The 22,360-nt window shown below is 33.8% G+C and overlaps 4 protein-coding genes across 10 annotated transcripts in view; 2 read left to right on the top strand and 2 right to left on the bottom strand.

Annotated features, from left to right (window-relative positions):
* Window positions 1–1,074: 1,074 nt before the first annotated feature.
* LOC149880619 (uncharacterized) lies at window positions 1,075–8,464 on the bottom strand. 7 transcript variants are annotated; one of them, XM_090068805.1, is made up of 7 exons: window positions 7,588–8,464; window positions 7,003–7,122; window positions 6,714–6,829; window positions 6,463–6,570; window positions 2,407–2,618; window positions 2,034–2,199; window positions 1,075–1,650 (listed from the first exon to the last, which is right to left on the bottom strand). In XM_090068805.1, the coding sequence occupies exons 5-7, from the start codon at window positions 2,542–2,544 to the stop codon at window positions 1,472–1,474; spliced, it is 483 nt and encodes a 160-aa protein (XP_089924931.1). In that variant the 5' UTR covers window positions 2,545–2,618; window positions 6,463–6,570; window positions 6,714–6,829; window positions 7,003–7,122; window positions 7,588–8,464; the 3' UTR covers window positions 1,075–1,471. The 7 variants fall into 7 exon arrangements, 6 of the variants coding, with proteins under 6 accessions (XP_089924931.1, XP_089924929.1, XP_089924932.1 ...); XM_090068803.1 differs by having other exon boundaries at window positions 1,259–1,650; window positions 6,910–7,122; XM_090068806.1 differs by having other exon boundaries at window positions 1,259–1,650; window positions 2,425–2,618; window positions 6,910–7,122.
* Window positions 8,465–13,841: 5,377 nt separating this feature from the next.
* Window positions 13,842–22,360, bottom strand: part of LOC149880611 (uncharacterized) — a 59,027-nt gene continuing 50,508 nt past the window's right edge. The window contains exon 2 of the mRNA XM_090069011.1: window positions 13,842–14,623. Within this exon, the coding sequence (XP_089925137.1) occupies window positions 13,912–14,619 (708 nt within the window). The 5' untranslated portion in view covers window positions 14,620–14,623 and the 3' untranslated portion in view covers window positions 13,842–13,911. The remainder of the gene's footprint in view (window positions 14,624–22,360) is intronic.
* LOC149880618 (uncharacterized) lies at window positions 18,108–19,620 on the top strand. The gene is made up of 2 exons (XM_090069201.1): window positions 18,108–18,792; window positions 18,998–19,620. The coding sequence occupies exons 1-2, from the start codon at window positions 18,108–18,110 to the stop codon at window positions 19,618–19,620; spliced, it is 1,308 nt and encodes a 435-aa protein (XP_089925327.1).
* On the top strand, window positions 21,411–21,986 carry LOC149880617 (uncharacterized). The gene has a single exon (XM_090069170.1). It carries the CDS (start codon window positions 21,411–21,413, stop codon window positions 21,984–21,986), a length of 576 nt encoding a protein of 191 aa, XP_089925296.1.

Here is a 22,360-nt window from a genome sequence, read left to right as displayed (position 1 = left end):
TGTCATATTTCCAATGATGTAATTCATGAAAATATTGAAAATATTATTTCTAAATTGTTGCCAGCGTCCTTTTTAACTCGTGTGCTATTGTTTTCCTTTCAGAATACTTTTTTTCTGAAAATTCTTTTTTTATCTGTAAAGATGTGCCCAGAAATTTACATTCATTTAAAACAATATAAAACAGTACTTCTATAATTTATAACTGCAAGAACATTGTGCCATAACTTTGCTCGTACTAAGCATTCAAAAAATTTTATATATTTTTGGAGTTTTCGGCGTAAAGCTTAATTCCAAAGCAGAGTCTATTGCTACTTTAATTTCATTAATTTTTTCAACAAAAGGTTTAGCACTTTCAATTCTGGCAGACCAGCGTGTATTTGACATCGTGTGAAAAGAACATCTTGAATAATTTTTTAATATTTCCCCGCTTTGTGGGTTAGTATTAAATATAGTAATATTGTATAATTTTTGTATAGTGCCGAAAAATCTTACAACTTGAATAAAAGATTCGGCTGATGAACGCCGCATATATTTAAACTATGACATACAAAAGGAGAAAGTATTGCCATAGGATTAATTTGCAAAATGAGATCTTGTGCACCTTTATATGATCAACTCATGTTAGATCCGTAATCATATCCTAGTGTGCGACAGTCACTTGTAGTATTATACCTTTATAATATTATACCTTTGTAGCGTTTCAAGAATGAAATTAGCAATATCTATTCCAGTTTTTATATTCCAGTCAACAAATGCAAGAAATCTTTCCATAACTTTGGATTTGTTGGACTTAATACCCTGCGTGCATACTAACATTTAATCAACGTTTAGTTAAAGTTCGCCTAAAACGTTTAAATTTAATTTCGTTTTGATTTAGAACGTAAGTTATTCGAATGCTCCATTTAAACCCTACCTAATTGTTTGTTTTAAACGCAATTTAAACTCCATCTAAATGTTCGTTTTAAACGCCATACGAATGTAATAAATAAAAAGATCGTTTCACATTACTTTTCAGTATTTAGTATGAGTATAACACTCATACTAAATACTGAAAACCAATAAGAAAACATCTGATTATACATTTATGCATTTAAAATTGTAATAGGACATGTCCAAATAAATTATTTTACAGGTTATATAAAACTTAACTAGCTTAACTTATATAGAACATTGTGAATATAAATTGTAATAAAAACACCTCAACAAAACAATCGTACTAAGTACTTAAAAGTAATTTAAAACGATCGTATTCTAAATTTTCACTAAGTTTAGGTTTTCTTAACTTCGACGTCAAAAAAACTTAAGCGTTGACTAAATACGTATAAAGGAACTAAACGTCAAAAAGTTTTGTTTATCTATTTTTAAGTTTGACGAAAATACGTATAAACTCATGACAGTTTAATAATCATTATTGCCATCTAGATCGTCTTCATGGTGATCCTTGTCATCGTTTTCTTCATGGTAATTCTTGTCATCGTTTTTTACTTAAGTTGATCAATCCAGCTTCTCCATCTTGAGAATTTGAAAAATGAGCATTTAAATGACTTTTTCCAGTTCCACCTATGCGGAATGGAGCCATTCTAAGATGGGAACCAATGAATGAATATATTTCCGATAATGTGGACGTACAATCACGTTTCATTACAAATTCTAAAAACAATTAAATCAGTATTAACGTTTACACTAAATGTTGGATTAAGGGTCCGAATATTTTAGCAAGTGAATGCAAAAAATTAAATAAAAAAAATCAACAGAGGTCAAGAGGAGCCGTTGATAGAGCACCAATAGATTAACAAAATCGTATAAATTGCTTCACTACTTTTATATTCTACTAATCTTTTTAGATATATTTTAAAAATTTAATCAGATGGCGCTACGCTCTATGAAAGTCCTATTCAATGTATCAAAGGTTTATATCAAACCTTTCAATAACTATTTTCAAAGTTTTAATGGTGTTTAAAATTTGAAGTACATTAAAGAATAGAATTATAACCTGCATTTGATTTTAGTTAAACAAAAAGTTTATACTTTACCAACAACAAGTTGACATAAAGCAGTGTCTCTAAATGGAAGCTTTTTAAGTGTGCCTTTTCCATCCATGCTTAAATCCGACAGAACAAGATTAGAAAAAAGTCGTTTCAAGAGATTTTCTGAAGTATGCTTAGTAGATGTTCCCCCAATTCGTGAAAGAATGTGAAACTACAAATAAATTATTAAAAAGTGCACTTTTTAATAGATATGGAATTCCAGTTTAGAATCAAAATATAAATTCTGCTTATTCAGTGAAAGCAAAGCCTGTTTTAGACATCAAAACAAACAGTCTTGAATAAAAATTTTAAAATCATAGTCAAACTTTAAATGACAGGATATTGAACTTGAAATAGAAAATATGAGCTATTTACTAACTAAAGTTGTTTTATTTACAAGTATTCCACACTGCTCCTCTAAATTTCTATACCTATTCAAGGTCTGAATAGGTCCAGCAATAACTTCCAGACGAACTTCACCACTTGCTATGTGCTTTGAACTTGGTATACCCATCATTTCAACTGCTACTCTCAAATCTTTAATTTCCTTTGTCAAATTTGCAAGCTGATAGAGAACTTTTCACTGGAACTCTATAAAATACATTGCATTATTCATATAAGAAAAAGACTTTTAAAGAACTACTAAAATTTTGGTACACTAACTTAATTATTTTTTTAAATCTTAAGTTTTTTTTTTAAATCTATTTTAAAATGTATGTTCTAAAATATATTCTTAAAAAATTTTATGCAATATTTAATCCAAGTCCAAATTTCACAGTTATAAGATAAAAGCATAATGGTAAAAGAAAGATTATAGCTTAAGCAACTGTATTGGTGACATGCAGAGATGCGAAGTTCCATCAATTTTTTGGGGCTCCGGGACTCCGGAGTCCGCGCTCAAAAATCAGGGACTCCTTGGACTCCGACTCCGGACTCCTGATTTTTTTTTTTTTCTTTCTTAAATTAAATTAGGGCTTTTACTATCTGGAGTTTTTATATATATGTGTCAGAAGAGTGATAGGGTACCAATAGTGATAGGGTACCAATAATATTTTTATAATGAATAATATATATATATATATATATATATATATATATATATATATATATATATATATATATATATATATATATATACAGTATTGGACAAAATATTTGCAACCAAATAATGCTAATTTAGTTTCTTTAGATAAAAGTACTACATTTTTTTCAATTTAGAGAAATAACTATGTAACTGTTTAGAGACAAAGTTCTTCAAGTTTTATTCATCACAAAGTTCATTATTTGTACACGAAAATTAATAAATTAATCAAAAGTATTAAAAAAAGTTGATTTCCTCCTGAACTAAACAAGTGCAACTCGACAAAATGCTGACCAAGCTGTATTTCGCTATCAATATTTCGTGGCGAATCCTTTGTTGTCGATCACAGCCTTGCATCTTCGAGGCATAGATTCGGTCAGGTGATCAATGAAACTTTGTGGAATCGCTGCCCAGGCCTTTTGGATTTGTTCAAACATTTGATCCTTATAACGAACACCTTCACGATTAATTCTGCGGTTAACAATCTCCCACAGGTTCTCCATAGGGTTGAGATCCGGAGATTGAGGCAGCCAATCCATCACCGATAGGTGGTTGTCTTGAAACCACTGCTTGACTACTTTTGCAGTGTGTTTCGGGTCGTTGTCTTGCTGAAAAACCCATTTTATTGGCATATTCCATTCAGCATGAGGTAACATAACATTTTTCAGGATATTTTATACATGAAACGGTCCATTATTCCATCGTTTCGATGTACTGGACCTAGACCGTTAGCAGAAAAACACCCCAAGACCATTTCATTGCCTCCACCATGCTTTACGGTCTTATGGCAGTAACGTAAATCGAGGCGTTTTCCGGCCGGTCGACGTACACGGCAAATGCCATCGCTCACAATGATGTTGAACTTCGATTCATCACTGAACAAGACAGTTCGCCATTTCTGCACATTCCAGTCAATATGAGATGTAGCAAACAGGAGTCTTTTCTTCTGGTTTTTTAGTAAAATCAGCGGTTTCTTTGCAGGGCATCGAGAAAACAATCCGGCTTCAACAGCACGTCGTCTGATTGTTCGGTCCGATACAGGCAGCTCTAATTGGTTTTGTATCTCGACTGATGATATCCAGGGATCCTTCTTGACGGATCTGACGATCATAGAATCCTCTCTATAAGTGGCGGAACGCGGTCTTCCATCTTTGTTATCTGCTGCCAACTTCTCCGAAGAACAATATTTGGAACATTACGATTTACATGTCTCTTATATAGTAAAATGAACCTGTGTGAACTTGTTCTGGAAGATTCTAGATGCTTCTTTTCGATGCTTCTGGAAGCTTCTGGATGCGTCTGTATGCTTCTGAATGTTTCTGGATATTTCTGGATGCTACTGGATGCTTCCAGATGCTTCTTCTGGAAACGTCTGGAAAATTTTGCATGCTTCTGGAAACATCTGGAAACCTCTGGATACTTCCTTTAATTATTAAAAAACTTCCGTGACGTTGACACGGAGCAGACTTAAGAAAATGAAACAAACCAAAAAAGTTGCACTTGTTTTTTCCGCTGCAAAATGGCACTTGTCAACGAAATTCTGCCTGTGTGCTGTCACCTGTCAGCTGATTGCTCATGTCATAGCATGCTATGACTCCAGACTACTGAACTGTTTGCTGTGGTAGTATAGTTCGTTTCGTTTTTAAGACGTAAAATTAGGAATACTTTTTAGCATTGTTCGATGTTGGTTGCAAATGTTTTGTCTAATACTGTATATATATATATATATATATATATATATATATTAGGTGCCCTAAGAAGTCTATTCGGTCTTATTGCAGAGCACCGCGGAAAAGCATTTAACAGGAATTCACTCCTCCTTCCTAACCGATATCGCAAAACTTTCTCAAAGGTGGATTTGAACCACGGATCCCTTACTTTTAGGAAAAATAAGGGATCCGTGAGTTTATGCAACCAAGCGCACCCAGTGCTTAAATCCAAAAGTCGATTTGTATTATCGATAGCTTTTCGTATCTAAACAATTGCAATTTTTCAGTAAGCGTTATTAAAATGAAAAACTTCACTTTTTTAGCAGAGTAGACTGAAAACCAATTTACATAAATATATTATCTCACAGCATTTTGGGTTTAAATTTAAAATACAGTTTTTTTCTTAACAAATTAGTTTTATTTATTTATAATTATAGTTTAACACTACTTAACAGTTTTAAACATTGCTTAAACAAAGCACAAATTCTATCGACGATTATTTTTAAAGAACTTTACTTTGTTAAAATATTCGTTTACTGCTCATAAACTCGTTCATTTCTAATCGACGTTCTTTCTATGATAAATCTTAGAAGTTAGTAATAAAGGAATCACTTATGTAAAAAAAAACTTTTACACTAAAATATCATTTATTCTTAAATTTGGTACATACTAAAAAAAATTTGAACAATTAATTCTCAAACGTACTACCCAAAGGTCTAGCCAGGGAGGCGATTTTATGAGAAAAAGGAGGAGGGTGAGTCCTTCAAAAGTGACGAATGTCTTATAAAAAGTATTGAACTGTAAGTCAAGTGTTAACTCCCTCTCTTTTTAGGGGAAGGAGCAACAACACCCTTTCCATACAACCCGCGAAATCGCCCCTGGGTCTAGACAATTGATGACGAGGAAATACTTTAATAAACAGTTTATCATAAGTACTTTCTTAATGGGATAAAAAAAATTATTGTTTTAAAACTTTAAATAAACAAAAATTGTTACATATAAAATAAACATTATGGGTTTCATTTAAAGTTTTACATTTAAGTAATATAAAACTTATTATGAAATATGATGAAAAGTTTAAACTTAAAACACTTTCTTTTTTATAAGTAATTTTAACAAAAAAAAATTATTAAACAAACTTTCTCTAACAAAAAAACCTATTTGATCACAATTGCGGTTATGTGCTTTTACTTTATATTTTCTGAGTAAACGTCATAATATCAAAAGATAATTTAAATATTCTAAACGAGAAAAGTTTTAGTTTAACGTAAAACAACTGAACGGGTAGGCAAATGAACAATTCGCACGTAAAATGCGAGCAGCGAAACGCTTCTTAACAAGGCGCAACATTCGAACCGATACTCAATCTGGCCAACTAAATAAAATCGGTAAAGAAGGAGGTTAGTTTCCCGGTTAATTGCTCTTTTTTAGTACTTAATGACAAGATTGTCAGGTCTTTTTTATGCCTGTTAATAACTAAAAAAAAGAGTCCTGGAGTCCTAAAATTTTTATGGATTACTAAGACTCCGGACTCCGAGCTAAAATAGGGACTCCATGGACTCCGATTCCGGACTCCGACTCCGGACTTCGCATCTCTGGTCACATCAGAAAAAAATTAAAAAACTTTTAAAGCTTGTTAACTTACACCCTTGGTCCATTTCATTGATTTGGGGTGCAGTTGCCGTACAACTGCTGTTTGTTTGAAAGTTTCTGCTTAGTTTTAGTGGTGGTTGTGGAAATACTGATGGTTTAACTACAATATAAAAAACCATTGCATTATATTAAGTATGCAAAAAGTATTTTAAATAAAAAATCATTTTTAAATAACATAAATAATGTATAAAAAACATATACATATATACAAACACCAACTCAAGCTAAAAAAATAAGTATTACATGGTTGATTAACAATATTTTCTTTTGATATAAGCGCTCTCTGCCTCAATAATGGAATCTTGGAATTAAACTTTCCAGTTAACAGACAAAGAGATTGTGAAAGTACTGATGCTTAGCTACAATGTAAATAGTTAAATAATTATATCATGCTGCAAAGTCATTTTTAACGAATATTTTACTAAATGTTTTATAATACCTTTTAAGAAACCAAGCTGCATCTGCGAAAAATTGTATATATGTTGTATGTTTGTTATCAATATTAACAGTATTCAAAGATATTAAGACTGACACAACTGATCAACTTCAGAATCTTGTAGTACCACATCAACGCTTTTTCTGTACAATAAACTACTTGGTCACAATTTTTTGCTCAATTTTGCAGGTGGAGATGGAAATGCAGACAGTTTTACTATATTTTAAATAAATTGCAACTACATTAGATATGAAAAACTATTATAAATAATTGTTTAACTTAAAAACACATAAATATACAGTATTATTATAGTTATTTTTTGTTATTGCCATTTTTACCTCCAATGCTTTAGAGCTGAGTTCTAAATTTTACTGCCTCATCTTGGTTTCTCACAAAAAAAACATCAGCTGCGGGTAGCTCTGGTTCAAAACCCTGATTAAAATCATTGCTTTGTTTTCTTAATTGCTTTTTTTTTCATCGCATTGCTTGATTAATCATAATGCCCGATACATCATGATTAATTAAGACCTCATATGAGGTCTTGATCAAGCGTTTAAACACTTTCTAAATATTCCGAATCCATTTAGAATTGATTCCTAAACGTTCAGATTGATTTAAATGTCATTTAAACGCGATCAAAACCATTTTAAACAAGCAAATGCCGGTAGGGTAGTCACTTACCAAAAAATGAATGTAGTTTGTTCTATATGCGCAGAATCGGGTGTTACTTCTACAGTAAGGAAATAATATATCACAGTTTTTCTTTCCTTTAAAATACAAGTTCTCAAGTAATCAGCACAGCATAATATAAATTCATTTGCAATGGCTGCCGATAAGTAATGTCCTTGCAGTCTCTGCTTTTCGTTTTGTGTTTACTTTACGTTTTTTAAATGTTCATTTAAAAGCAGGTTTTAATTACTTAAAAGTTCTAATAATCCTAGAAAATCTCAATTGTTTGAATCTCCAATCAAACGAGTACAACCCCTAAAGCCTAATCCATGTTCTGCCAGAAACAAAATTACATCTAATAACCGTTTAATTTAATCTTTCCATTTGTGTGTCTCAATTTGTATTTGTTTTTCTATGAAGCAATAAAGTTTATGAAATAAACAACAAGGAAAACGAAACTAAGCATTTTTAGATTTGCTCCAAAGTAACCAATCACGAGGAACTATTTCTTCATTTTTTAAACGAAAGCTTAATAAATATGTAGGGAGTTGACTACCGTGTTAATCTACATGGAATGTTGTTGGGTGTGAATCTGGACCTCTTAGAAATAGTGTCTCACGTATAATATAAAAAGACGTGTTTTAAGATACTAATAGTATCTTATAATACGTCTTTTGGTGTTACATTTAATTTTATCACTCCAATATCACTGTTGGCACAGTCAGTATATAGAGAAAGTGCCGAAATATCACATTGCGCTTTGAGCGGAGAAATTCTAACAAATCCCATTTCATTTCTTGCACTTAAAGGGTCACTATCAATGTTTCCATTATCGTAACAGTCATTTTTCTCAGTTTTTTAAGAAATCGTAAACCACAAAATTTCAAGTGTTTTCATACCTCTAGAATTTTCTTTATCTCTTTTTTATTCACTCTCTCCGTTTGCCATATCCAGATTTATGGCGAAAAGTTTTAATTTAACACGTATTTGTTATTTACATATTGCGAATTAAAATTAAAAATGTACGTTTACAAAAAAACAACAGCAATTTGTGTCTAAAACGAAAATTTTAAAATGCTTCATTAATGAGAAATCAAGTCAAGAAATCTTTACAGTAGTTATTGCATTTGTCACAAATTCCGTTTAAAAGCATTTTTTTTTCAACAAAGGACAATACAGATCAAATGGTATAATTATGTGCATTAAACCTTCGGTAAGTATATCTTATCACAAAAGCCTATGCGTCAGAGGCGCAAAGTTTGAATGTTTTGATACTTTTTTAAAATATTGAGACGGGTCCATCACTTTGTAACTATTCTTGCAGTACTCGTGGATGGCCAGAAATGAAATGAAACGTTAGGGGATGGTATTCAGCGAATTTGTTTCAAACCATTTATAACATAACTTTTCCTGGCATTTCACAATTTGTTGGCAATATCGCAATTGCTGGCAATGCTTCTCTCCCCAAACAGGATCAGAATTAGGCGGTTAACATGCTTTCCCAACTGGTACTGCCCAGCAATAAAGAAGGTAATCGTCGATGATGGTTTTCTCCCAAACTTGAGATTAAACCACAGCCGTTTTTGGAAGTTTTCTTCCTCTGGTTCTTGGTTGATTATCTTCCCAGAAGAATCAAGGTGATTGCCAAAATAATCATGGGGAAGAACTATTCCTGCCAAATCACGAGGAAGACGTGACATTCTTCTTTTAATGGGGTTGAAGGCTGAAAGCCCAGCTGCATTCCACCATGAAGCAAGACGTCTAAATCCAGCAAGCAGAAGAGATCAACAGCAGGTGCTAACGTTTTAGGGAAGCATGTTATCTTATCTTGAGCTCCATCAGTCTCCATTAACATTATTGATTTACATCTAACCAACTTGGTTTCAAAAAGCTCCCTAACATTAAAATCATGTGTAAAACCATTCGATGTATCGTGTTTCCCACTTCTTATTCGTATGAAAGTGTCTCCACTGTAAGATACATTTCCATTATTGTTAACTTTGGATATACCATACACCGATTGGATTAACTTGTGCTAAGGGCCAACATTTGACCTTTTATTCCATTTGCATCAACAACGGCCATAAGTTTGACCTTATATTCCATATGCATTAGCAACGGCGCATGAAGGTTTGCAGCAGTAAGACCCAACGTTACCTTGGCTTTAAATAATTGAGCATGAAAAGCATAGCTTTTGGTCCAAACAATTTTCAAACTTCGCATATTTCATCAATAAACGATTCGGCAAATACTTTATCATCATTTTTTTTCACAGTAAGTTTTCTGGACTTATTAGCTTCACTAGAACTTCGCTGACATTTTTCTTCAAAAGTATTTCCATGTCTTGGTGAAAGACGAAGGTACAAACCACTCCTATTCAAGTTGAGGACTATCTTCATCAGCTCTTTCTGAAGGTCATCTAGAGTGGAGACGCTACGAAGACATTCTGTTCTTCGACGCTCGTCTATTGCTGATGAATTTTGCACAACTTTTTTGGTTGTTGATAAAAGCCCTGGTAAATCAATTTCGAGGCGTAGTTGTCCAGGATGGTTTTGCATAAACTGTTTCAAAGCACTTGAAACTTCAGGGTTGTTTTGACAAACTGTTTCGATGCCCTCTTAAAGTTTTTTTGTGCGTTTTTTTTTTCTTGCCAATTCACGAATTAATCTGAACTTTTGATTCCGTTATAAAACCTTCTATACTTAAAGGTTTCCTGGATTTTGCGAATTTTGCAAATCCTCATTCCAAAATAGGAATTCTTATTGACAATAAAATTTTAAAAGTTTTTGCCAGTTTAAAAGTTTGGTTTTTACTGCCTAGACGTCTTTCTATACTCTTAAATAAGCTCTATTTGATAACTCTCTTAATATTTACTACATTCGATATATCTCTTAACATTTACCTGTCCAAGTTTCTTTTTTTCTTTTTTTTTACTTTCTTTCACAGTGTCTACTTGTTTCCTCGTAACAGTAGACAAACCAGTACGACTATCAAGCATGAACGCTGTGATTCAAGATCTGAGATTTCTTTCCGACTTTTAACTTGCGCCAGATTCGCTCTTTCTCTCCTTTTTTGATGTTAAATCTAAATTAGGAAAGACCCAAAAATGAACTATTATATATTATTGACAGTTGTAGAGAATGGATATAGAGAAATAAGTCGAGTTGTTCAATTTTGATGAATAAAACTATGCGACTACGCTATAGTCGTATAATGTTGTCAACCAATTCGGTTGAATTTAATATATAGAAAATCATGAGAAAGAAAAAGTTTGTAAATTATTACAAAAAAATGGCTTACTAAGTTTAATCCTTTCAGGTTCTTTCGTAGTTGCGTTCGGAAAACATTGTATTTTATTTGACAAAGACGGCACTGGATGAATTTTTTTATTTCTTTTTGATAGGCGGTGACAAAGAATTTCCCCCGGAAAGGCATGATTTACCCTTTTGATTTTGTTGCTTTCACTATTAATTCGTTTTGTTTGTTTTTTTCATACAAATACTGATCATATTTTACTATTTTCCGCAACTCCTGTGCGTACAGATACTGCTTTTGTTTTTTAAGTGTTGAATATGCTTTCTTATATAACTCAAGGAGTTGAAGATACTTTTTCTCATAAGTAATTTTTTTTTGTTGAGATGTATTCAACTATTCGAATAGAAAGATAAAAGTTTTTGTGTGATTGTAAATAAATGATTTAACTAAAAGGTCCAGTGTCGTTAAAGCAAAGAACGTAAAAAAAAATTACTTGACTCAAACTAATTGCAGTTACATTGCGCAATAAAATGTATTGGTCTCAATTACCATTAAAATAGTTGTTTTTAAAAATAATTGTTTTCTACAATCAGAAAATATACATTTTAACTATAATAACAATTAGTACATTGTTAATAAAAAGTTAATAATAAAATATTATCTTAGAGTAATAAAAATTTAGGCCGTTGCTACTTAGAGCGCAATGCGCTCTACGCAGCTATAAGCTACTGGGAGCGCAATACTTTGTACACATTCAATTTTTTTTTTTTTTTTTTTAAGTCTTGTTGATGTTAACCCTATCCCCATCCCTATCCCTATCCCTATCCCTATCCCTATCCCTATCCCTATCCCTATCCCTATCCCTATCCCTATCCCTATCCCTATCCCTATCCCTATCCCTATCCCTATCCCTATCCCTATCCCTATCCCTATCCCTATCCCTATCCCTATCCCTATCCCTATCCCTATCCCTATCCCTATCCCTATCCCTATCCCTATCCCTATCCCTATCCCTATCCCTATCCCTATCCCTATCCCTATCCCTATCCCTATCCCTATCCCTATCCCTATCCCTATCCCTATCCCTATCCCTATCCCTATCCCTATCCCTATCCCTATCCCTATCCCTATCCCTATCCCTATCCCTATCCCTATCCCTATCCCTATCCCTATCCCTATCCCTATCCCTATCCCTATCCCTATCCCTATCCCTATCCCTATCCCTATCCCTATCCCTATCCCTATCCCTATCCCTATCCCTATCCCTATCCCTATCCCTATCCCTATCCCTATCCCTATCCCTATCCCTATCCCTATCCCTATCCCTATCCCTATCCCTATCCCTATCCCTATCCCTATCCCTATCCCTATCCCTATCCCTATCCCTATCCCTATCCCTATCCCTATCCCTATCCCTATCCCTATCCCTATCCCTATCCCTATCCCTATCCCTATCCCTATCCCTATCCCTATCCCTATCCCTATCCCTATCCCTATCCCTATCCCTATCCCTATCCCTATCCCTATCCCTATCCCTATCCCTATCCCTATCCCTATCCCTATCCCTATCCCTATCCCTATCCCTATCCCTATCCCTATCCCTATCCCTATCCCTATCCCTATCCCTATCCCTATCCCTATCCCTATCCCTATCCCTATCCCTATCCCTATCCCTATCCCTATCCCTATCCCTATCCCTATCCCTATCCCTATCCCTATCCCTATCCCTATCCCTATCCCTATCCCTATCCCTATCCCTATCCCTATCCCTATCCCTATCCCTATCCCTATCCCTAACCCTATCCCTAACCCTAACCCTAACCCTAACCCTAACTCTAACCCTAACCCTAACCCTAACCCTAACCCTAACCCTAATCGCCTATCTAAGCAGCTTTATTTTTAAATATAAATCGCACTGTTGTAATAAAATAATTGCGCATGCGTGTACAATATTGCGCTCTGAGCAGCTTATGGCTACGTAGAGCGCATTGCGCTCTACGAAGACACTTCGAAAAATTTAATTTGTTGCAACGTTTCAATTGAAAAGAATAAAATTAGGTTGCGTAATTAAAAAAAAAAAAAACAATTCGGAAAAAATTTGCTTTTAATCTCCAATCAAACGACGTTACTGAAGATAAATAATAATTTGAACAACTATCGCTCGCTTTCAGTGACCGAAGTCAGAAAAAAACAAGATATAAATTTTTTTTTTTCGAGAAGTTCATTGCTTTTTTTTAATATACAGGTCAAGTTTTAGGAGTAATTATTGAGAAAGATAGTCAAACCGCGTACGTACTGGCTGTCTTGAATATCCCCCCCCCCCTCTTCTTGTGTGGATTTGTACGATTTTTGGTAACCTCCGCTCCCCCATACCTGCGTACGTACTTTATGGATGCCCTTTAAAGAAAGAATTTTATCAAGAGTTAGGAAGGAAAGTAGCGAGAAGGAGAGCATTATAATTTTTTATCTTAGAGTTAAGATGAATGTTGCTATTTTTTATTATTATTATTATTATTATTATTATTATTATTATTATTATTATTATTATTATTATTATTATTATTATTATTATTATTATTATTATTATTATTATTATTATTATTATTATTATTATTATTATTATTATTATTATTATTATTATTATTATTATTATTATTATTATTATTATTATTATTATTATTATTATTATTATTATTATTATTATTATGTATTACTGTAATTATAATGTAAATTTTTAGGAAAATAAATATCTTGTTATTGTTGTTGTTGTTCTCTAGGGTAAGTGGAAATTTTTTTTCACAATACACTCAAGTTAAAAGTAGTTAAATTTTTAGATCATAATGATTCATTATAATGACACTTTCTTATGCTATAATCATTTAGGAATTAAATGCCACACTCATTAGAATAGTTCGTTATAAAAACTGGTTGAAAGACTTGAAATTTTTTTTTATTTGCAGTTTTGCAATTTTTTTGATATATGTATGTAATGAAAGCTAAAAGACTTTATGTAAAGCCGATTTATTTTACTGCACTTATTTAAACGGATTTATAAATAAACAAAAATAGTTTTTAACGCTTTTAAACATTTTTTTCAGAATAAAAATAAGCGCTCTTCAATCTTTCGTAGTTGATGGTTGCAATATCTTTAACTGGAATAACCGGTAGTGGTGGTGGTAGTTGCAAAATTTCATGCAAGTTTTGGTATTTCTCATCAGTGCTAGCATCAACTGTAAAGCTTAGTACTTCATCATTTTCAATTGGTTGCAACCCGTTTAGTGTCTTTTTGGTTCTTTTCAAATAAGTATCAGCAAAATAGTCTTTATTGCACATATCTTTGTATGCTTGCTCCATAGTTTTATTTTGGAATTCAGCAATTTCTTGAAGCCGTTTAATACGTCTTTTAACTAACTCGTCTTCTGATAAAGCTAATAAGATAAAAATATAGTTTGGTAATTGCAATCTTAAATAGTCTCTCACTTCCCTTCGTAAAACTACTCCAGAAACGACAACGTTGGGGCATTTCTCGTGTGCATTACTGATTAAACCACAAAGTGCTTGATAATACGGTTTCCAAAGATCACTTGGTGCTGATTTATTTTCCATCCAATAATTATCATGGGCTTTAAACAAATTATTTTTCAAGTCGATATGTTTAGGGTCATTTGAATGAACAAATGAATCTCCATCAACATGAGAAAATCCACACATCATTTCTAAGTAATCTCCTAAAAAGGTTTTACCAGAACCAGGACATCCGCTAATTAAAACAGTTTTCTTTATCATCATTTAACTAAAAATTAAAATTTATTTATCATAAAAAATACTTTGATTTAACTAAATTTATTTATGTAAAACAGATATGTAAACTTCTAAATAAGTATTATTATTCAATACGACGTCGGGCTTCAATATGGTTAACAAATTTTAATCCTAAATATGTTAAGTATTCTAGTCACGCAAGTCTTTTGTTCAACAAGAAATTTCATTTAACTGTAATTTTATGTAATTCCGGAAAGTTCTAGAACATTTGATGACGTTAGGGATTTAATAGCTTTAATAGTTTTTACCAATAAGAATTGTAAATATGTAAATATGATATTTTGGGAAAAGCATGGGGTATATATAAAGGAGAAAATTTGTAAAAAAAGACAGTTAGTTAGGAGAGAAAATTATTGCTATTTAGTGACTTGTTGATTGCGAGAAAAAAACTACAAGCTAACCGGGCATAGAACCAAGTATGAGATTATATGATATGTTTGAAACGTATAATTCCACTTCGGATGATGTTGTCTGGATTCAACGAACGAAAGTGATTGCAGAAATTCAGAACTTAAAGCTTGAACTAATTTTTCCGATTCTTCTCAGAGAATCTGCTTATGCAGTGTACGATGCTTTAACCGCGGAAGTCAAAAAAGATGTAGTGGAAGTCGAGCGTGTGTTATTAGCGGCGTTTTCTATAGATGCCTACACTGCATATGAACTGTTTACAAAACGAAAATTATGTGACGGAGAAAAAGTCGATGTGTTTTTGGCTGATTTAAGACGATTAGCCTATCTTGCTAAATTACCAGAGGAGTCTGTGCGTTTGGCATTTGTTGTGGGTTTGCCAGAAGTCTTATCATCAAGATTTCGAGCCGTAATGGACCCGATTGATAAATTGTTACCCAGAGTGAGAGCTGCTATGAACTGTGCAAATGTGATTGACAGTGATGCTGTTGGCGCTGTATCTAGACGCCATGATAAAAAAACTGCATTAGTGTGTTACAACTGTAAAGGTTTGAATCACATTCCAAAGAACTGTTCGCTTGCGAAGAACTTTTCTCCAAAGACCGTTAGATGTTTTAAATGTGGTGAGGAAGGACATAATGCATCGAAATGCTGGAAGCTGCAGGGAAACGATTGCAGGAGCGAGGAATCTGCGCTACCTTGCTCCTGAACATCGGTGGAATGAGCGCATTATCTGTTGTTTGTTTGAAAGTTAATGGTATGGTTGCGACAGCTTTAGTAGACACAGGGTGTTCGAAGACAATTTTGAATAAAAATTTCCTGCCCAAAAGTCAATGTAGGTACTCAAACTCTCAAAAGGTAGTAACGTTTGAAGGAAAGGTTCATCAGTGCACTGGGTCAGCGGTCGTGATTCTTGAGGTTGATGACATTAAAGCACGTGATGAGGTTATTTTAGTGGATTTCCAATCGTTTGGAGTTGATATGATGCTTGGAATGAGTTCCATTAAATTACTAGGAGGAGTATCCGTTTCTCCTTTGGGAAAAGCGAAGTTCGGACTGAGTTAATGTAGAGCATCGGCTTCGAGTAAGAACAAAGTCAAGAAAATCGAAATTAAAAAGAATGATCATGAAGCAATTTTTAATGGTGTTGAATGGAGAGTCAAATGGAAATGGAGAGATGGAGAAGGCCCCAACAGATTGTATAATAATGTGGCATAGTACGGAATTCCACCATACGCTAGAGCATGTCATAAACATTTATTAAACCACGCGATGACGTCAAATATTTTTACAGTAATTAATATATGGTATGAAGTTGGTAATTATTATCTTATTTTTAGCTACGAATAATTGTCAACTATGTCAGATTTAGTATAAATAACGCTGTTTTCTTAATAAGAATATATATAAACAAGTTACAAAAAAAGCGTTGAGTCGATCTTCCTTAGTCAGTTAAAAACAAAGAAATATTCACAACACAAAGTGGCGACCCTGCCAGGACACTGGAATCTACGGAACACTCTTCAAGCTATCAACTGACGTAAGGAATCAAAGATTACAGTAGAACTTAAAATGCTTCCGAAGCAGCGCGAAGATCCAATTGCTACACTATCAAGGAAATTGGAACTAACATTAACAAAAGTTGAGCGACTTGGTCTGGAAGTGCGCATATCATTGAACAATAACGATATACACACACTAGATAGATTAGAACCAACCATCAAAGCAAAACTGTCGGAGACTTTTAACTTAATTCAAAACATAGAAGAATTAAAAAGAGACGAAGAAAACGCCGACAATCAAGAAATCGACAACTGGTACGAACAACAGAACAACTTAAACAGCAAAGCGAACTTCTCACCTCGCTGAAAGAATAGCGCATAGAAAGAGAAATTACGAAAAAGAAGAAAATACACGAAGAAACTGCTCGTGTAAAAGAAGAACTAAATGAACAAAAACAAGAAACAACTCAAAGCATGCACAGTGCACACACAAATGATTGTAAAGCAAAACTTCCCAGACTACAAACCTCAAAATTTGATGGGACTATTCTGGATTGGGTGCGGTTCTGGGAACAATTCAGCCCAGAGATTGACAACAGAAGCTATCCTCCAGTAACTAAATTATCGTACTTACGTGAACTACTATCAGACACGCCAAAAGAGGAAATTGCTGGACTTCCTTTTAATGCAAATGGTTATGAAAAAGCGAAAATGATTCTAAATCAAAAATATGGAATCACTTCTGAAATTATACGCCAGCATGGTCGTGATATCATGAATATTCCCTACATAAAAAATACCGACGTAGATCAAATACATCATTTTTACAGAAAATAAAATGTAAGCATAAACTCGTTGAAAACTTTAAACAAATTGGAAAGAGCAGAAATACTGGTACGTGAAACTCTCGACAAACTGGGTCCTGTTAAAGCTGATATTACTCGAACAGATCCAAAATGGCAGGAATGGGGCTTTGAACAGCTAATTGACGCTCCACTTGAATATACCTTACGAAACCTAGAATCATCTATTGGACGAACAAGAAATAATATCAGAAAAGAAAATTCAAGACCTCACAATAATTGGGAGCGCAAAAATCAAATGGAAAAACACTTCCAACATAACGAAACTAAAAACATTGGCTGTGTCTACTGCAGTTCGCAAAATCATCGTAGTCACGAATGTACGAAACTTCATTCAACACAGCAAAGGAAACAATATCTTAAAGAAAACCATCGCTGCTTCAACTGCACGTCAACAAACCACACAGTATCCAACTGTCGTAGCAAACGTTCTTGCTACCATTGTCAAGGAAGGTATCATTCATCTATATGCACTGGGGTTAATAAAGACGAATCAAAAAAGGGTATCCTTATGGCTGGATACGAAGGGCAAACTTTTCATCCCACGGTCGTTGTGAACGTTGGCAAATATAAAGTGAGAGCACTCTTGGATACGGGAGCTGGTAGTTCTTATGCTTCATCTACGCTAATCAAGTACCTAAAGTTAGAGCCAAATAATTGAGAATCGAAAAATATTGAAACAATGACTGGATCAGTACATCAAAACCTTCCGATGTTCCACACAACTATATATTCAATAAACGGACGCAACAGTCTTGATATTAAACTCTACAAGCTAGAAAGCAAAGTGCTTACAGTGCTACAAAATCTGAGGACATCCGTCCTAAAAAAGAAATTCAAACACTTAGAGGGATTGCATTTTCATAATGAAGATGACTACGATGATCATAAAATTCATCTTATAATTGGTGCTGGTAATATTGCAAGAATAAAGTCGAAAGGATTCAGGACTGGAAATGATGGAGAAACTATTGCAGAAGAAACCATATTTGGATGGACGGTTATGGGACCAGGACAAAGCACCTCGGACTGTTTATATTTTACAAAGTCAACCAACGACAGTTATAAAGAACTATATAGCCTGGATGTTCTTGGTCTAGAAGATCAAAGCGAGGGAAGTCAAAATGAAGTATATGAAGAATTTAAAGAACAGCTACGACAAGACTCGACTGGTTCTTGTCACACTGGATTACCATGGAAAGTAGAACATTCAAAACTAGCATCTTATTCAGATGGGAGTATCTCAAGGTTGCATAGTGTACTTAGAAAACTGGAAAAGAAACCAAATGATCTCATAAAATATAACGCTATTATTCAAGAACAACTCAAGGATGGGATAATTGAGTATGCACCAAACAAACCAACTGGTAAGAGAATATTCTACATGCCTCATTGAGCAGTGATAAAAGAGGACTCCGAAACAACCAAGCTAAGGATTGTTTTTGACGTGTCAGCTAAAGAGTACGGATCACCCTCACTCAACGACTTTTTTACATATTGGTCCTCCATTACAACCCTTACTTCTCAATGTTATTTTACAAAACAGATTGCAATCTGTTTATCTTACTGGAGACATTAAACAAGCGTTCCTACAAATAAGAGTTGATACTAAAGATCGTGATGTTTTCCGTTTCTATTGGATATCGGACTTGAAAAGTAAAGAAGTAATAACTCTAAGATTTACTCGAATCCCGTTTGGCTGTGCATCTAGTCCCTTTATTCTTGGGGGAGTAATCAAGCAACATTTATTGACGTATGAAAAACATTATCCGCATAAAAAGAATGAAATTCAGATAATCAACAGGGGCATATATGTTGATGATATAATCACTGGGGGAGTTGACCTGGAATGTGTAGATAAATTGAAACAAACAGCAATTCATCTGTTCGAAATGGGAGGATTCCAGCTTCACAAATGGCACTCGAATTTTCCTGCATTGGAAACCAGTGATTCAAAAGAGAACAATCTTGAAGTTACCATCAATGAACAAAACAAACGTCATTCAAAAATTCTTGGTTTGTTGTGGGACAAAAATGATGATACGTTATTAGTGGATTGCAGACCAACTCGCCAAACAAACATCACAACCAAAAGAGGAATTTTAGAAAGTTTGGCTAGAGTTTTTGATCCACTTGGTGTGATTTCCCCAATAACACTAACAGCAAAACTTATACAGCTATTCACGAAAGTTTAAACGATTGCAGAATTTTTATCAAGTATGTTTGGTTTTTGTTTAATAAAGAAAAACTGTAAAATGACATCGACTCAATTTTTTTTATTTATTAAAGAAAAAGTAGTTAGCTTTAAAATGAATATGAACATGTTATAAAAATTTTAATATTTAGTTAGAAAAAAGCTATTTCAAAAAATCTTATAGGAAAAATAAGAAGTACAAAAGTTTAAACGAATTGCAACATTCGAACAAAAAATGAAAAAAAAAGCCAAACTAATATTTGAAGTGTCCTCCTTTGTTTTTATAGCAAAGATAAACTCGTTTATGTATTGATTCAACTAATTTCATGCACATCACGCGAGGTACCGTCAGCCAGTACTCATTCAAAAGTTGCTTTAAATGCTGAGTTGATTGAATTTCATGGTATGTCAGTTGATTGTCGATCCAAGACCAAATATTTTCGATTTGGTTGAGATCTGGTGATCTAGAGCACCAGGGCATCACATTGAACTTTTATTTTAAAAAGTATTCTTTGATTGAGTGTGCTGTTTGAGCTGATGCCCCGTCTTGTTGAAAGATGAATTGCTTGCTTCTGCCATACAAGTGTCTGATTGATGGAACTAAACACGTTTCCAATGTGTTCTTGTAGGTGTATTGATTAATTCGGCCTTCATACAGCTCACAGAAGCCTATACCTTTGTGAGAAAAACATCCCCAGACCCCAACCGAACCTCCACGGCCTTGTCAACGATGTTGCAAAAACCTGTCTGACAATTTCTCAGTTGCAAATCTTTTGACATAAATTCTTCCCTTGCGGTTTACAACTTGAAAGTTAGCTTCATCACTCCAAATAACTTTTGCCCGCTGTTCTGCAGACCAGTCCAGCCTTTCTTTGGACCACACTCGTCGTTTACGTTTATCCGTGATTGAAAGAACAGGTTTTTTAGCAGCTATGTACGTTCCAATACCTTTGTCCGACAATGTTCGTCTCACGAGCTCTCTGCTAACTTTTGGATTATTTTTTGACTAATTGAAGATTTGTGCTAGCTTTTTGTAGCTGAGTCTGGGGTTTTCTCTGCTCATTCTGAATATACTATTTTTGTCACGGTTGCTGAGTTTGGATGGTCTCCCAGTACGCGGCATGTCGGAGACGTCCTTGTTAAGTGCCCAGGTTTTGATGGTTTTTCTAACGCAATATTCAGAAATGTTAAGTATTTTGCCTATTTGAACGTTTGTGTGATTTTTTGTCCGCGCCATACCAATAACTTGCCATTTGATGTCACTAGAAACTGATTTTCAAACCATTTGCACGCAATTGAAATAAATTTGAAATTCACAATATTTTAAGTTGATTTTTAATGAATTAAAAGCTGCCTGATGATATTGTGATGAATTTATTGATTGAAAAACTACTCAATTATTTGCTAACAAATTGATAAATTCGCTGCAAAAAATATTTTCGCAGCGGATTTATTAATTAATTTGCAAATAATTGATCCTAAATAAAATCGTTTAAACTTTTGTGAAACCTCTTAATTTGTATCACCTACCTTTTAATGAAATTTCTGAGTAAACGGTAACGAGTGAAAACCTACTTTTTTTATTCTATTAACAAATAACCTATTTACCAAATTGGAAAAATATTTATTTTGATATCTATTTCCGTTAGATTTTTATTCAAGAAAAACCGAAGATTAGATTTGAAAATTCTGCAATCGTTTAATTTTTCGTGAATAGCTGTATATCGACAAATTTGTGATTTAAAATTTGCTTGGGATAAAAAACTTTCACCTGAATTATAAAAGGAATGGATGCTTTGGAAATATACGTTACCAGACCTTACACCAATACCAAGAAGTATAACTGTTTTGAATCATATAATAAAAAAGATTGAAATCCATGGATTTGGTGATGCAAGCAAAGATGGCTGCTGCAGTGCAATATACGTAGTAGTACATCAAGAAAACAAAGTAACTCAAGGATTGTTTACAGCCAAATCACGCATATCAAAACGAAGATGTTCTATTCCCAGACTTGAATTGAGTTCTGGACACATGGTAGCTAATGCTCTTACAAACGTTAAATTGGCACTTGAAGGATATCCAGTTATGGAAATATACGGCTGGCTTGATAGTTCAGTAGCACTGCATTGGATCCTTAATGACAATCGTAAATGGAAGCAGTTTGTATCAAATCGTGTCAAAGAAATCAATAAACGAAGTTGGATTATCTGGCGTCACTGTCCAACCAATCAGAACCCAGCTGATATTGGAAGTAGAGGAATTAAAAATGGAAAAATTCCACAAATATGGTTCAACGGTCCAACATGGCTTACCAAGAAGAATGAGTGGCCAACCAATATAGTTCATGCACAAATGGATGAATGAAGTTAATGAATGAAGTTAATCCAACAAAAATGCATAACCTTGCCACAGCAGAGACGTTTAACTACTTTGATGAACTTATGAACAAGTATCAACTACCAAAAGTTATAAGAATAATGGCATGGATCTTAAGAATCATTATCAATCTCAAAAGTAAAAGAAAATGTCGAGGTGTGCTATCAGCTACTGGAAGGAACAACGCAATGCAGAAGCTGATCAAAATTGCTCAAGACGAATTTGAAAAATCCGAACAATTTAAAGAAACTTCAGAAAGATTACGATTACATAGAAATCACGATGGGCTTTTAGTTTGCATGGGTCGTATACAAGGTGAGCAACCAATATTTTTACCTCGCAAGCATCCCTTTACAAACTTG

The sequence above is a fragment of the Hydra viridissima genome, unplaced genomic scaffold (genome assembly GCF_058129835.1).
Source record: "Hydra viridissima isolate aposymbiotic clone 2 unplaced genomic scaffold, HvirCarnegie_v1 scaffold_12, whole genome shotgun sequence".
Lineage (NCBI taxonomy): Eukaryota > Metazoa > Cnidaria > Hydrozoa > Anthoathecata > Hydridae > Hydra > Hydra viridissima.
Note: the sequence above shows the minus strand (reverse complement) of the source record. Positions and strands in the feature narration are given on the sequence as shown.

Coding starts and splice junctions, on each gene's coding strand:
- LOC149880619 (XM_090068805.1), bottom strand. CDS start 2,544: ATGATGGGTATACCAAGTTCAAAGCACATAGCAAGTGGTGAAGTTCGT. Junction 2,200..2,406: donor TTGTAAATAAAACAACTTTA/GTTAGTAAATAG, acceptor ATTTATTTGTAG/TTTCACATTCTTTCACGAAT. Junction 1,651..2,033: donor TTTATGTCAACTTGTTGTTG/GTAAAGTATAAA, acceptor AATTGTTTTTAG/AATTTGTAATGAAACGTGAT.
- LOC149880617 (XM_090069170.1), top strand. CDS start 21,411: ATGCTTTGGAAATATACGTTACCAGACCTTACACCAATACCAAGAAGT.
- LOC149880618 (XM_090069201.1), top strand. CDS start 18,108: ATGACTGGATCAGTACATCAAAACCTTCCGATGTTCCACACAACTATA. Junction 18,793..18,997: donor TGCACCAAACAAACCAACTG/GTAAGAGAATAT, acceptor ATCTTACTGGAG/ACATTAAACAAGCGTTCCTA.